The 16,981-nt window shown below is 38.1% G+C and overlaps 1 protein-coding gene across 10 annotated transcripts in view; it reads right to left on the reverse strand.

Moving 5' to 3' along the window:
* TBC1D4 (TBC1 domain family member 4) overlaps positions 1 to 16,981 on the reverse strand; it is a 640,377-nt gene that overhangs the window by 528,047 nt on the left and 95,349 nt on the right. The window contains exon 1 of one of the 10 annotated variants that reach the window (XM_028497457.2): positions 8,122 to 8,227. The exons of 8 other annotated variants lie outside the window; for them this stretch is intronic. In XM_028497457.2, the coding sequence (XP_028353258.1) occupies positions 8,122 to 8,193 (72 nt within the window). In that variant the 5' untranslated portion in view covers positions 8,194 to 8,227. Of the gene's footprint in view, positions 1 to 8,121; positions 8,228 to 16,981 lie in introns of those variants that run through there. One more of the 10 variants, XM_055089695.1, reaches the window with a different exon arrangement.

Here is a 16,981-nt window from a genome sequence, read left to right on the forward strand (position 1 = left end):
CCTAAGTATTTTATTCTTTTTCATACTACTGTAAATGTAATTGCTTTCTTAATATCATTTTTAGCTTGTTTATTGCCAAATGGAAATTTCAGGTGTTAGTCATTTCACCCAGAGCAAACTCTAGACTCTCTCTCTCTCTCTCTCTCACACACACACACACACGCACACACAAACACATCCAAATACATTAAAATACCAGTTTTTCCGAAAGAACTACTGATAGTTATCAGTCTTTCTCTCAATAAAACTTTTATTCAAAGTTATACTTTGAATATATAAATGTGTGTACACATAATTATATACATATGTGTATTTTTTTAAGGCTAGGAGTCTACAAACAAAATCTTACCGATGTTCATATCACAATGATGGCTGGTTATAGGCAATTTTTTTCATCTTTGCTCAATTTGTTTTTAAATTTTTTCTATAATTAACATATACAATTTTTTTCTAATTTTAATTTTTTTATTAATTTTTAAAAGTGTGTTTTCACTTCTGTCCAGGAAGTTTGTCAACTGCCCCAATTTAAGACAAAGAAAATAATGACTGGGTTTACAATTATTTTGTTATTCCATTTCAGTAGTCTTAGCAAACATTTGATTCTTTTCCAGTGTGGATTTATTCAAAAATACTCATTAGGCTTTTTTTCCTTCAAAATACTCTGGTTGACAGGTAATTTAAAGTATTTGGGCCCTTCTTGAATTTTTACAAATTAGTTCATTCCAGTTTGAAGTGCACAGTTTGATTCAGATTGATCCTTAGTGAAGTTTCACAGTAAAATAAACAAAATCCTAAACATAGCTTTAAGGAACAAAACTAAAAATCTCTTTAATAAATTAATATTCTGTTGCCTACAAAGACCTTCAAAGAGGTCGTGAATGTTCTCTGTAATCCCAGCTTCTCTTTAGACATTTGTATAACTTCAATTGATAAATTTTACAACCCCTTTTCCAGATAGCTATAAAAGTTTATTTTAATCTTAGGATGTTAAGATACTACTGTCAGGGACTTCCCTGGTGGCACAGGGGTTAAGAATCCACCTGCCAATACAGGGGACACGGGTTCCAGCCCTGGTCCGGGAAGATTCCACATGCCACAGAGCAACTAAGCCCGTGCGCCACAACTACTGAGCCTGTGCTCTAGAGCCGGTGCTACACAACAAAAGAAGCCATCGCAATGAGAAGCCCTCGCACCGCAACAAAGAGTAGCCCCCCATGGCCGCAACTAGAGAAAAGCCCGCGTGCAGCTACAAAAACTCAATGCAGCCAAAAATAATAAGTAAATAAATAATTTTTTTAAAAAAAGATGGGCTTCTCTGGTGGCTCAGTGGTTGAGAGTCCGCCTGCCGATGCAGGGGACACGGGTTCGTGCCCCGGTCCGGGAAGATCCCACGTGCCGCGGGGCGGTTTTTAAAAAAAGATGGGCTTCTCTGGTGGCTCAGTGGTTGAGAGTCCGCCTGCCGATGCAGGGGACACGGGTTAGTGCCCCGGTCAGGGAAGATCCCGCATGCCGCGGAGCGGCTGGGCCCGTGAGCCATGGCCACTGAGACTGCGCGTCCGGAGCCTGTGCTCCGCAAAGGGAGAGGCCACAACAGTGAGAGGCCCGCGTACTGCGCAAAAAAAAAAAAAAAAAAAAAAAAGATACTACTGTCAGTTTATCCTTATTTTGCTCTGTCACCTCTGGGGGAAATGAATCTGAACGCAAAACTTTTAAACGTTCTGATCCACTTCACAGACGTTATAAAGAATTTACTCAACTCCAGGATTTTAAAATTTGTTCCCCAAATTCATGCTCATTTACTTTATCCCGATTTGCCACAGATCTAAACTTCAGTTGCCTATTTTGTACAAAGGAAATAAAAGCCCTCTCAGAATACTGTTGTGAGCTTTAAATAAGCTGATATACATAAAGCTCTTAACACAGTGCATAATCACTCAAAAAATGGTAGCTATAATTAGTACTATTTAATATATTTTTCAAAGCTTTTCTATATTATCTCCCCCTTTCATACTCAAAGCCCTATGCTTTCAGTCTGTCTTCCTCATGGTCTGCCTAAACCACACCCACCATGTGTATAGTGATCCAGGTGTGGACACACCTCAGTGTTACACACTCAATAGGACAATGTGTCTTCTGTCTCCTTCTCCTCAGCTAACCCTTAACAATTGCAACCCTTAACCCTAGTGCATTGTGCCCCAAATAAACTAGGAGCCAATGAAGATTAGAGTTCAAAACTATAAATAAACTTCACACGTGCTATATTTGCTTAAGAAGATGGGTCATAGCACACTGCAAAGAAGAGCACCACTACATGATATGCAGATCTATATTTGGTTACCAAAAAATTAAACACCTGTTTTGTTTTTTTCCGAACTATCACGTGGAAATTAATAGTGAAATTACCTACCTTAGAAATACTGAAAGGGGAAATTCACAACCTACATTCTAAGCATAGATATAAAATATTTTAACCAATCTCAAATACCAGACACTTCACACAGACTATGAAGTCAAGTGGCAAAGGCTATATCAAGCCACAGAGATAAAGCCAAAAGTACCCTAACACAGTGCCACATATTTTACAAGTGATTTAAATATTCTTCACAGCTGTTCCTTTGCTTTACTGAGCCTAAAAGGCAAGCATATGGTAAGTATGACAATTCAAATTCTAATGCAGGTAATTAGAGTGAAAAAATATACAATACCATTCTTTCCACCTTGGCAAGGCAATGTAATGAAATGGAACTAGTTACCACTTAGTAGGAAATACGAGGTCTTATGTAAAACCCAATTAATATTATCAATATTATAATTGATATAATTATATATCAATATATGATATACCAACAAAGTCTCCGCCCCATGAGGCCTTTAGGATCCCTCTCAAACCCACAAACATTTGGGGGAAAGGACTCTTCCCCATATGCTTCAGAGGCAGGGCCTTTGACCAAAGTATTTGAAAAGAACAATACTGGAATTGTCTATAAAGCTGTAATAACAGCCCCAAGCACAGGATGCCTACAGTGTCTCTTAAGACCCTTAGGGCTCAAAAAGCACTACCTCTATGTGCAATATTAACTTTACTTAATCTTATGAATTTTCTGAAGGCTAAGGATGAATCAGTCAGCTTGCCTGGGTATATTCTCAGTTTTTCACGTGAGACAGAGAGGATTCTACACCTAAACCAGTGGACAATCACGACTGAGTTCTGGATGATGCTACTAAAATAGCTGACTTTATTAAATAAAGACTAGTTCACTGTAGAAAGTCTCAGTAAAGAGCACCTAAATCTCCTTTTACGTACGGAAACTCAAGGGCACGGCAGAGGAAGAGCTCTCAGTAAAGTGAACTAAGAGATGAATTGCCTACAAAATCAGACTGAGAAGCCCAGATCACATCCTATAAGCAGGAAGAGCCATCCACTGAAAGATTTTTAGTATGTTGAAATGATGGAAGTACTTGAGAAACATTAATCTAACCAGGAGCTAGAGCAATCAAAGAGTGTGTGTGTGTGTGTGTGTGTGTGTGTGTGTGTGTGTGTGTGTCGGGGAGGAGAAGAGAGGAAGGTAGACTACTTAAGACACTATATCAGTAATCCAGATATGAGGTGATCCAGCTCTGGACTAAGGATTTGGAAGTGGAAAGGAAGAAATGCATACAAAGACCATTCAAAGTCACAATGTGAAAAATGAATGCAAGGGTGGAGAGAAAGAAAATCAAAGGTAAAGTATGAGGCTTGAGGGGAGGTCACTGAATTACTACCATAGATTAAAGGGGGATGTCAGGAGAAGTAATCATGACTTTAAGAGATGAATTGGTTTTAGACATACTGAGTTTGCAGTGATGTAAGATATTCAATCATAGACAGTCACCAGCACTGGTAGCAGGTATGATGTCAAGAGTCCCAATGACTACAACACCGAGTAGTCTGAGAATGGGTAACACTAAAAAAGTATCAGATTGACGAAATTTCCATTACAGGTCATTAAGTTGTCTGCAAAAGCAAGTTTATCAAGCCATTTTTACAGAGGCATACCATCTGAGAGTACTTCTAACCTCAGCATTATTTACCTTAATGCTTTAAACGGTGCTTATGAACACATAAATATTAAATAAGAGATCACCAAATGCAGTTCTGGCAAACAGTGAAGTATCACGTTATTAAAACAAAATTGAGGGCTTCCCTGGTGGCGCAGTGGTTGAGAGGGCTTCCCTGGTGGCGCAGTGGTTGAGAGTCCGCCTGCCGATGCAGGGGACACGGGTTCGCGCCCCGGTCCGGGAGGAACCCACATGCCGCGGAGCGGCTGGGCCCGTGAGCCATGGCCGCTGGGCCTGCGCGTCCGGAGCCTGTGCTCCGCAACGGGAGAGGCCACAGCAGTGAAAGGACCGCGTACCACAAAAAAAAAAAAATTGATTTTGTTGCTTGAATTTATTTTATACTTTGGTTTTTCAAATATTTTGCTTACATTAGCTAACTTTTTCTGATTATTTTGTGGGGAAGATCACACAATTTGTTTGGATCAAGGATATAAAGCCAGGCAATATACGAAGGAAAATTTCTTAGGTTAAAAAGTTTTGGGGCTTCCCTGGTGGCGCAGTGGTTTCGAGTCTGCCTGCCGATGCAGGGGACACGGGTTCATGCCCCGGTCCGGGAGGATCCCACATGCCGCGGAGCGGCTGGGCCCGTGATGCATGGCCGCTGAGCCTGCGCGTCCGGAGCCTGTGCTCCGCAGCGGGAGAGGCCACAGCAGTGAGAGGCCCGCGTACCCCAAAAAAAAAAAAAAAAGTTTTACTTGATCACCTCCTGATATTTTATGGTTTAGTACGCAACCACCTGAACCAAAAATAACTTTAACTTTTAATTCGTGTTATTTCTGGCAACAACATGAAGCAATCCATCATGGAATAAAGAAAACGACAGCTCACATAAATATCAAGTTCCTCCTTAACCATTTTTTAAAAAAGCATAACTACTTTGTGAAATTCAAGGGTCAAGGGACTGAGTGATATGACTCACTAGGAATTTTGCAAAATACTTTGATTTATAACTGAAATTGGGAAGCACATTACTTGTAGAAATCAAACTCATGGAGAAGATTAACAAATACTTAGTATAAACCCTTGATCCACAAATCAAAATGGCTGCTCTTTGAAATAAATACTATGGCATGTTTTCCTTTATTTTCTCCTACTGTAAGAAGTAAAATATGTACATATAAAAAGCAATCACTGGTTCATCAGTAGTGACAAATATACCATATTAAAGTAAAATGTTAACAGTAAGGGAAGCTGAGCATGAGATATGTAGGAACTCTGTACTATCTCTGTAATTTTTTTGTAAATCTAAAACCACTCTAAAATTTACAGTTTCTTTTCAAAAAGTAATCACTGTACATTTTTTGCTTTTTAATTAAAGGTCACATTTTGCTTAATCTCATAACCAAATATTCATTGAATACATATGTATTGAACAAATGGGTGCTCAGCTCTGTATGATTTACAATGATGACTGAGACCTGAGGACTAAGAAAGAAATCATATCCCTGTAATTTCCAACGTCTCACACTCACGGAGCTTAACAACTAGGAGAGAAGAAATAAGACCGAGGACACAAAGTGTAATACACAAAAGTGTATTTCCCCCTTCCCCAAGCACTCCTGTACACCTATTCTGCCAGGCTAAATCTTCCTCTGGCCTTAAATCTAAGACAGGTCTCACAGTTGTGTGCCAGGTGTTGCTGGATAATAAAAAGTCCCTAAAATAGTGTCAGTTCAGTAATTAAATACCCAGTTCATGTAAAAACCAAACTCTGGACTTCATTCAAAAGTAGAGTGTCGCCCTCCCCTGGCTCAGGCCAGCTGCTTTTCTTTCACTTGACCAGCAGATCACCCTAGCAACTCCTACTGTCTGAATGTGCAGTTGCCTCTGACCCCCTCGGGGGAGGTCATGGGACAGAGAAAGTCTTAACTGCTCTGCAAATATCTGCATGGTTTGCCATGCAGATGCCCAGAGTTGACTGCTCCACTCACAGGGATGGGGCTCCCTGCCCCATCCTTGACAAGCCCCAGCATACCTTCTCTGGATGGTCATTTATTCACTCTCACAAGCACAAATGGATATTATAACTATAATAACTCAAGGCACTTTTACAGTAATTCAAATTGGAATATGTCCTTTACCTAAGGAACCCCTTTACTATGCAACTGATTTTACAATTCCCTCAGCGGCAACTGATTTTATAATTGCTTAAGAAAGTTTTGCTGGAGCTTGTTTTGCTAGTCAAGCTCTGTTGTAACCTAAGGGGTGTTTTTAAGCAATCATCTGGCCTCTTTACAGTTCTGCCCTCTTCCCAGTCCAGTGCTGGAGAAGAAAGAAAAGAAAGCTGTTGAAGATTTTGCAACATTCTTACACCCTATTCCTTGGATTGCTACTTTAAAATGCATACGTCTCATTAAGATCACGGATTTTACCAACTTTTTAGTCTTAGTAGCCTATTAGCAGCTTTAAGAAAAAACAGACTAAAAGAAGGCAAACATCTTAGTTCAGATTAAGCATACCCCAAAGTTATATGTGAAAAGCTATTAAAAATAATATTAAATGAGGAAAAATATTCTTCCAAATACTCTAATAAGTATGTTTCTTACATTACAAAAGGAAATGAATGAGAACCACATGGTAGTAAAAGGGTGAATAACAATTTACAGTCTGCTGAAGGATGAGGCTGAAGTGGGCTATGGTCTCCCAGCCATGGCCACCTTATGTGGTACATTTGGGACTCACAAATTTCATTAAATCCAAAAATCTTTCCTGAGTGTTTACCATGTGCCTGATACCAGGTTACAGGCTATAGGGAATAGAAAAATAAATTCTGTGACATGGTGGCTCTCCTCAGGGGTGGTAAGATACATACAAACAACCACACAATACCAAATATGATAAGCACTAAAAGGCCATTATGCCACTAAGCAGAGATTACATTTTCTGGAAGGATCAGAAGACCTCGTGCAGGAAGAGGCATTTTGCTAGGTTTTAAAGAAGAGCAGGATTTCACTAGGCAGAAATGGGAAGAAAACTCCACTAACAAACACAAAGAAAGAGAAGAGGGGAAAATATATTTGAAGAACGGCATGTAACACATTTTAGCACAAAGAGGATAGGCCAGAGAAGGGCAGAGAACCTGGGTCTGGAAAATTCCTCAGGAAGGAGTGGGTGATGAGTACTGGGCAGAGCGGTACAAAACAAAAGGGAAAGGAACTCCTCTTATTTGAAAGACACTTGACCCCAGAGAAGTTCCAGTCAATGAGGGCTGCCACTCCTCACCAGCTGTAGCCAGCCTTCCAACTACATGGCCCTTGCAAATTCAGAGAGCGGTGGATGCAGTCATATATATGGTATGTAAATCCTAAGTACAGAGTTAGCATCCTAAGTTTTGGATTTTAATAGGTCTGAATTTCTTTTCAGAGTGCCGCTTCAGTGCATAATCAGAAAATCTACATGAGTAGCCCTCCTTCTGCAGTTTGAAACTACCTGACTCTCAATGAAGATTTGGTGGGGCTAATAAACAAGAGATTTACAAGTGCTAAAAGCAACCTGAAATGCAGATAATTCTATTTTCAAGACGAGAAGGAGGAATCTTAACCAGATTGCTGTTAAAGCTTCCTGGAACATAATCAGAAATAACAAAGGTTTCGAACAACCCCACACAATTATGCCTTGTGAGATCCTTGTGAATTCTACCCAATGATAAAGTAATGTCACATCTAATACAGTGGAGGAAGCAGATGCCATGGGGACAAAGAAGAGAACAAGAAAACATAAAAGGAGGCAATCGTTCAGGAAGGAGTGAACAGCGTCTAGAGGAGAAACATGGCACACATAAGAGCTGAATGAGGCCGTTAGAACAAGGAACTTGAGTGACTACAAAATGCAAAGCAGTTAATATAAGTAGGAATGATTTAAGCAGATTCACACACCTGGTTATTATTAAGAGCCCAACCTTAGCTATTCTAACAGTCAACAAATAAAAATCTCTCTTCATTCAAAATTCAGATGTTTACTTCTCAACAGAAACCCAACCCACTTATCCAAAACGAAGCACTGAGAAAATGTTGGCAAACTTACTGCACTGGCTTCCAAGTTTCTTTCAGAGAAGTGATGAGCCAGAGGAACAACTGGGTGCCACCAGCACAGCATGAGCCTTTGAGGTGCTTCTGCAAATCTCACAACGGCACAAACGATATCTCAGAACAGTGACAATAAAACAAACCACTTGCTTCACAAAGTCTTTCCTGACCCTGTTTTTGGCCACATACGATCTCGCCATCCTTGGAATCACTGTAGTTGGTTTAGACCCCATTTCCAGTCTCCCTAACTGTGGGATCTTATCCCTCAATCAAATTCACAAAAGTCCTCCAGGACTGGAGTTGGGTCCCACTCATCTTTGCAACCCCTGAGAGCCTGGAATAGAGTCTTCAGGGATTTCTTGTTGAATTGGAAACCCTGTTACTAAATATTTCTTTGGAGTATATTTATACGTGCTTTCCTGTTACAAAATGTTCTATAATAAGGACTGCAGAACAATTATTTTTGCTAGGAACACTTACACTTCAAAGGAGCACTAATGGTTATTCCATAGGTCGTGTGTAGAGTCTTGGAAGAAAAACATGATATGAATCAGCATATCATAGATGAGTCAAAGAAAACTTCTCTAATAAATCTTGTTTTCAATGAAACAATTTTGGGTTTTTAAACAATGTGCCTCGTTTTCCTTAATATTAAAAACAAGTAAAAAATTTTTTTAATAAAAACAAGTATGGAAGTACTTTGAAAGTGACAACTTTTTTAGCAAAAGAGAACCGTATTCTAAATCTATACAAGATACATATTTGTTCTAAAGTTAATTATTGCAACTTAGCCTAATCACTGACATTGGGATGACTCAATTGCTTATGTTTTTTGTTCTTCCATTTCATCAAATGTTCTACAAAGACCTTTCCTGCTCCCTCCCCCATAGGTACATGGGGTACAAAGACTATGCACTAGAATGCACATTTACTGAACTAAGGACTGTTTTTAATGCCACCTATTGTAATACACACAGACCTTATTTTAGGGGGTTAATACTGCTGATCCACACTGTGAACTACTGAGCAAAGATGAATCCATCTGTCCCCTGACTTCACAGAGTTCCCTGGGATGCTATCTGAAAAATACAGTGTAAAGAAAAAAGAAGTCAAAATAATTCAGGCCTGACCTCAGAAAGCCACTGCTTCTGGGACAGCTACAGGATGATATTAGAGTGTCCTTTTTTTCTCATCACCAAGATGAGAAGCTATAACAAACCACCCCAGATGTGATTTCATTTATCTCCATCATAAAATAACCTTTGAGAAGCACATTACCTTTTTGTCAAGCAAAGACTCATTAATCATTTCATATGAAAAGTTAATTAACTTTGGATAAGAAAAAAATCAAAAGTTCATTTAAAAATATTGAGAATTTCTACTGTATATGTTTCATTATCAAAGAAAATTCTTTTCTAAAATTCAATCCTTTCCAATATTTAAAAATCTATCTTTTTAAAAACTGCTGTACTTCTGTTACACATTTATTGGATTACCTTTTATAACTGTGCCCAGAAAGACTGTGAAAAGGAACTTTTCTGGGCATTTATGTTAAAGGTAACATCAATGTAATGTGTCTTCTAATAAAAATCGTTTTTTTCTAATAAAAATAAGGACGGGGGGATCTTCAATGCATATCTAACTGTCACAGATTAGGAGATCTTTAATTTGGTACTTTGTCCTTACAAACAAAATAGAAAATTCAATCAAGTATCAGATATTTTGGGATTTTAAAATGGATTTTTGCTTTAGTTTTCCATTAGTTTGTATATCTAGCCACCATCTGTTTTATCAGTTTTCCTTTAATTTACCTTATAGTTTTAATTCAAATTATACTTCAAGAAATCAAGCCAGGGCTTCCCTGGTGGCACAGTGGTTGAGAGTCTGCCTGCCGATGCAGGGGACATGGGTTCGTGCCCCGGTCCGGGAAGATCCCACATGCCGCGGAGTGGCTGGGCCCGTGAGCCATGGCCGCCAAGCCTGCGCGTCCGGAGCCTGTGCTCCGCAACGGGAGAGGCCACAACAGTGAGAGGCCCGTGTACCGCAAAAAAAAAAAAAAAAAAAAAAAAAAAAAAAAAAATCAAGCCAATTTTAGAGCTGCCTAGTTAGCCTAAATGACCCAGTTGACAGAGAAAATGTATTATAACGGTATAATACCAGAGCTAATTTGGGGAGGGAAAGTTTGAAAAAGCAACAACACTCTAAATTAGAAACTAAAAACATTGGCCCAAAGTAATAATCACAAACTAGGTCTAAACAGGGAGCTGGCATTTGCCCTTAGTCAAGAGAAAGTTGCTACCCTTTTATTGTAATGTATCTATATTAATGTTTAATTTATATAGATATCTATATATTAAAGGGTCTCTTCTCTGTTTAAAGCTAATTGGTAAGTTTTAGGGAAATATCTCAGTAAATTCCCATATAATTGATTTCCAAAAGAAAGTGGCATAATAACATGTATACTTTTCCTCTGGTTGATACAGTAGTAAAAATACACAGAAGCACTGTTTTTAATAAGAGGTGGTTTGGGGCTTCCCTAGTGGTGCAGTGGTTGAGAATCTGCCTGCCAATGCAGGGGACACGGGTTCGAGCCCTGGTCTGGGAAGATCCCACATGCCGCGAAGCAACTGGGCCCGTGCGCCACAACTACTGAGCCTGCACGTCTGGAGCCTGTGCTCCGCAACAAGAGACGCCACGACAGTGAGAGGCCCACGCACCGTGATGAAGAGTGGCCCCTGCTGGCCGCAACTAGAGAAAGCCCTCGCACAGAAACGAAGACCCAACACAGCCATAAATAAGTAAATTAATTAATTAAAAATAATAATAAGAGCTGGTTTGTTAGGACTAATAACTTGCTACAATTTATGACAGAGAGAGGGTTTTCTTTTCAAATTGAGAAAATAAATAAATAAAAAGGCAGTAAAACTATGAAAGGAAAGGAGGAGATTGAAAACCAAGTTGGAGGAGGAATAAACACAAGCAGATGAAGATATCAAGCAGTTCCAGACATTACTCTGCAAATTCTAGGTACTGAAGCCTGAGAAGGAAGGCTTCTCTGTGAGGCTGTAAATGAAAACTTCTATGACCTAGTAGCTCCACAGCTACTTCTTCTGTCCACTACCCATTTTAAGGCCTTTCTAGTATAATTCCTTTGGGGGAGGTCTTTGCTCTATTTCTATACCACAGGTTTTATTCTCTCTCAATATAAATTAATTTTTAAAAATTATGAAAAATTGATCCAAGAAAATAGTCATTTAATGAATTTTAAATCTTTTAATTATATTGATTTTTTGCAACTGCTTTCTAAAAATTATTTTAGATAATGCTTAAGGCAAATCATTTTTTCAAAACTAATACAGTGATTGATTCCTATTACTAAATGATTTCACAGGAAGCATCATGCATACAGCTAACAACTGAGTGGAGATTAAACTTTTTGTTATGTTTGGCTACTGCTAACTCTGTGATTCTAGACATATTAGGATAAACACATATAAATCAAATAATTCTTTTCTTATTCACCTCAAATTTAAATTCATTTCCTAGCAACAACTGGTATGAGATTCTAGGAACTACTCAGCTACTGGCTCAACTTTTTACCTGATATGTCAAATGTCTACACAGGCTTGGAAGCAGTCTTACTCAACCCAATGTCTAGTAATAACCACAAAAGGCTTTTGATGTCCAAAAACTACATGAAAGGGAAAACCTCCCCAAATCAAAAATCTTTAAACAAAAGTAGAAAGAGTGAATATCTGCAAAGCAGTAATTTTGAAGTACCATGTATATCAATATTATTAAAACAGATCTTTCAAAGCATCCCATTAACCTCACACTGCTGTCACCCCACCTTGAAGCTTGAGGCTGGCTTCTTCTGTATTTAGACGTCACTGGGCACGTACCCTTAGTCCCACATTCACTCCCTCGAATTATTCATAAACATTGCTCTCCTCCAGCCTTGAAGATCACGTAAGGGCTGGAACCACTGTTCTCACTCATCTTTGTATCCACTACAGCATTTACAATAGTGCTTTATTCACTATTTAAGTGAAAAATTTTACATTTCTGTTGCTTAGAGGAGCAAACAGAAAACGCTAAATTATTTTTCTCATATAATTAATTTTGTGAACTATTAATCAATTACTGATGCACTTTGGGAAACACTCCCCTAATAATTTAGCAATAAGAAGAAGGACTGAAATAAGGAATAGACTACAAGAGTATGAGCCATAAAAATAAGTCAGGAAGCAAGTATTTAGTACTTAGTATTAAATAATATAAAACTTGGTTTTTAATACCTGGTATTCTCTAGAGGTATAAAAACTTACAGGGGATGTTAAAATACAGGCTTTACTAATGGAGCACTTCAATACTGTTTGTTTGTTTGTCTGTTTGTTTGTTTATTATAGTTTGGGAGGGGTTTTGTGGGGGGGGCGAGAGCAAGGAATAAAGCAAGCAAAGCTCACACATTACAGTATAAATGCTTCATCTCAAGAGAGATCTCAAACATATATCTGTTTTGCACCATTCTACACTAAGGTCTGATGTTAACGACCGAATCAGACTTTTAAGGAGAAAAATTTGAAAATTTACCTGGGAAATTGTCATATGTATTATGTGCGTCTCCAGCATGTTTCTGCTCTACCCCTACTTTTTTAAATGGTATATATAATAACAAGTATTGGAAAACTGGTATGGTGTTTGCTGATCTGAATCTATACTAGACTTTTCTAGAAAAACAACCAAGTCAGGAATTAGTGTATAATAGTCTCATTTAACTCTTATGAAGAAAAATAATACTCTTAGAAGCTAAATCACTCTCTGCACAGAATCAGGAACTGAACACAACAGAAACAAAACTATAATAGACAAGTGAGAAACAATTCTCTTCCAAAGTAATTTTGGAGGCATAGTTCCCTGAATTAGCTCATTTGTTCATTCTGAAATGGAGTCACACAGCATATGAGGCAGTATTACAAAAGTCTTTGCCTTCTAGCAACAAAGCTTGCCACAAACATCCACAGGGCAGATTGAGGGAGAGGTAAATAGGAGGTCACAAGTTGTCACTGAGACCTTCATCACACTTTTCCTATGGCTTCCATATTTCCAACCATTACAGCTTTGGTCTTTAGTGGCTACCTTTCAGAGAAGTAATGATGATGGAAGCCCCACTGCCTAAAAACCCATGCATCCTGGAGATAAGAATAAATTAACTGTGGAAACTGCCACTGCTGAATCACCCAACTATCACAAAATCTCTCATACCACATGTCCAGATTACCACTACACAGAGTCACAAGTGGTGACAATCCTAGCTTTGCCTGAGAAGCTTTTTGGTTTTTCATTCTTAAGCATCAGTGAGAAAGTAAAACCATCACACTATGTTTTCATACCATAAAATCACCTGCTAGAAAAAGAATGAAGCCTGTAACAGACATCAGGACCCTATTCGTAGTTTGAGTATCAAGAAATGTCACAAGAGTCACAGATGTAGAAAACAAACTTATGGTTACCAGGGGGTGAGGGGAGGGATAAATTGGAAGGTTGGGATTGACATATACACAGTACCATATGTAAAACAGATAACTAATAAGGACTTACTGTATAGCAGAGGGAACTCTACTCAATACTCTGCAATAGCCTATATGGGAAAAGAATCTAAAAAAAGAGTGAATATATGTATATGTATAACTGATTCATTCTGCTGTACACCTGAAATAAACACAACATTGTAAATCAACTACACTCCAATAAAAAAATTTTTTTAAAAAGGAAGGAAAGAAAGAAAGAAATATTGTAACAGCAATTTGCTCAAACTTAGCATTTTGTGTGCCTTTGCATGTGTGTGGATGCATGCTAAGAAATGATATTCAAATGCCTAAACTTAGAGGAAAAAAATGCAAAGAGGCATAAGACATTTACTCATATTGATAGTCATGTCCATTATCAAAGGTCATGGATGGAAAAGAGCAGATATGCATGCATCTTCATATTCTTGCACAGGTTCATCATTTACGATCACACGGAATGAAGAACACAAATAACAAATGTTGGTGAGGATGTGGAGAAAATGGAACCCTCGTGCACTGTTGGTGGGAATGTAAATTGGTGCAGCCACTGTGGAGAACAGTATGGAGCTTCCTCAAAAAACTAAAAATAGAGCTACCATATAATCCAGCAATTCCACTCTTGGGCATATATCCGAAAAAAAAAACAAAAACAATATTTCAAAAAGATACATGCACCCTAATGTTCATAGCAGCACTGTTTACAATTGCCAAGGTATGGAAGCAACTTAAGTGTCCATCAACAGATGAAATGGATAAAGAAGATTTAGTACATATATACAATAGAATATTACTCGGCCATAAAAAAGAACGAAATATTGCCATTTCCAGTAACATGGATGGACTTGGAAGGTATCATGCTAAGTGAAATAAATCAGACAGAGAAAAGACAAATACTGTATGATATCACTTATACATGGAATATAAAAAATACAACAAACTAACGACTATAACTAAAAAGAAGCAGACTCACAGATATAGAGAGCAAACTAGTGGTTACCAGTGGGGAGAGGGAAGAGGGGAGGGGCAAGATAGGGGTAAGGGATTAAGAGGTACAAACTACTATGTATAAAATAAATAAGCTACAAGGATACATTGTACAATACAGGGAATATAGCCAATATTTTATAATAACTATAAATGGAGTATAACCTTTAAAAACTGCAAATCGCTATACTGTACGTCTGTAACTTATATTTTATATCAACTATAATTCAATTAAAAAAAATTTAACATAAAAGACAGGGCTTCCCTGGTGGCGCAGTGGTTAAGAATCCGCCTGCCAATGCAGGGGACACGGGTTTGATCCCTGGTACGGGAAGATCCCACAAGCCGCGGAGCAACTAAGCCCGTGCGCCACAACTACTGAGCCTGTGCTCTACAGCCGGCGAGCCACAACTACTGAGCTCGCATGCCACAGCTACTGAAGCCCACACACCTAGAGCCCATGCTCCGCAACAAGAGAAACCACCGTAATGAGAAGCCCGCGCACCGCAATGAAGAGTAGCCCCCGCTGGACACAACTGGAGAAAGCCCGCACACAGCAACCAAGACCCAACACAGCCATAAATAAATAAAATAAATACATTTATAAAAATTAAAAAAAAAGACAAATACCCTTGACTATCCAAATCTATTCAGTTCCTTGGTGTGGATAAAGTACCTTTAGTTAACTAGGGATACCTGTATTCCAGACTGCTGGGAAAAAAAAACCTTCAAATACCAGCTCTCCACTGGCAGGCTCCCTCTTGCTACTGGCTGTAAATGTCCTATTTTGGTTTTTTCACCTTATGACCAATGAAGAATCGGTTCCACTTCACTGTGCCCAAGAAGTTAAGCCGGTTTCTACAAAAACTGTATGTAAGACATAAATCTAATATTTCTTATTCTGTTTAATGGCCAATACTCATTTTCCAGTCCCATTTTTCATCTTAATAAAAGGTATATCATACAGAATATATCAGAAACTATAATAATGAAAAAATAAAGCAAACTGAAAAGTCTGGGGACAATTAAATTTTGATACATATTCTTAAGTATTGATTTTGTTCAAATTATCTGTCTGGTGATAAAAAATTCAACTCTCAAAACTGAGGTATTACGTGACTTTTCGAGGAGGGCTCACTAACCATAAGTATGATATTCATGGCCGTACATTTTAATTAATAGTAATCTAAGAGTATTCTGAGCAACCTAAAATATTAATTATTGTTTTATATATTCTGAAGAGGAACTATTTGATAACCGGAAAAGATGGTCTCAAGTGAATATATTCATACCAAATAAGAAACTGAGAAGATTATCATACTAAGTGAAGTCAGAAAGAGAAAGACAAATACCACATGATATCACTCACATGTGGAATCTAAAATATGACACAAATGAACTTACCTACGAAACAGACTCACAGACATAGAGAACAGACTTGTGGTTGCCAAGGGGGAGAGCGGGTAGGGGAGGGATAGATTGAGAGTTTGGAATTAGAAGATGCAAACTATGCAGGGCAGAAAGAGAGACACAGATGTAGAGAACAAACATATGGACACCAAAGGGGGAAAGTGGCGGAGGTGGTGGTGTGATGAATTGCGAGATTGGGATTGACATGTATACACTAATATGTATAAAATGGATAACTAATGAGAACCTGTTGTATAAAAAAATAAATAAAATTAAATTTAAAAATTTTTAAAAAAGAAGATGCAAACTATTATATATAGGATGGATTAACAACAAGGTCCTACTATATAGCACAGGGAACTGTATTCGATACCTGTGATAAACCATAATGGAAAAGAATATGAAAAAGAATATATATATGTGTGTGTATGTATGTATAACTGAATCACTGCTGTACAGCAGAAATGAACACTACATTGTAAATCAACTATATCTGAATAAAATAAAAGTTTTAAAAAAGAAACTAAGGAAATCCCTTTTTTTTACAAATAGGCCTAAGAGAAAATACTAAATTGAATGGAGGAATTCTCACATTAAAAAAATTAAGTGCTTCTTAAAGGGATCAATAGATGAACAAATGAAATGGTCAAGGGACAGATTTCAGATTTTCCCCCTTAACTCTTTCAAGGTGGAAAAATGCAATTCTAACTACAGAGCAATTACAGATGTTACACCAGACTTCTACAATCCTGCATCTGCAGCTTCTAACCACTATCCCCTGGTCACTTCTTTCATTAGGTAAAAATCTTAAAAGCCAGATCGAGTGGGGAGGTACTACTGATACATAACAAAGGGAACACATTTTCACTACAAACCTCAAGACTGATCATGCCA

The sequence above is a fragment of the Physeter macrocephalus genome, chromosome 13 (assembly GCF_002837175.3).
Source record: "Physeter macrocephalus isolate SW-GA chromosome 13, ASM283717v5, whole genome shotgun sequence".
Taxonomy (NCBI): Eukaryota; Metazoa; Chordata; class Mammalia; order Artiodactyla; family Physeteridae; genus Physeter; species Physeter macrocephalus.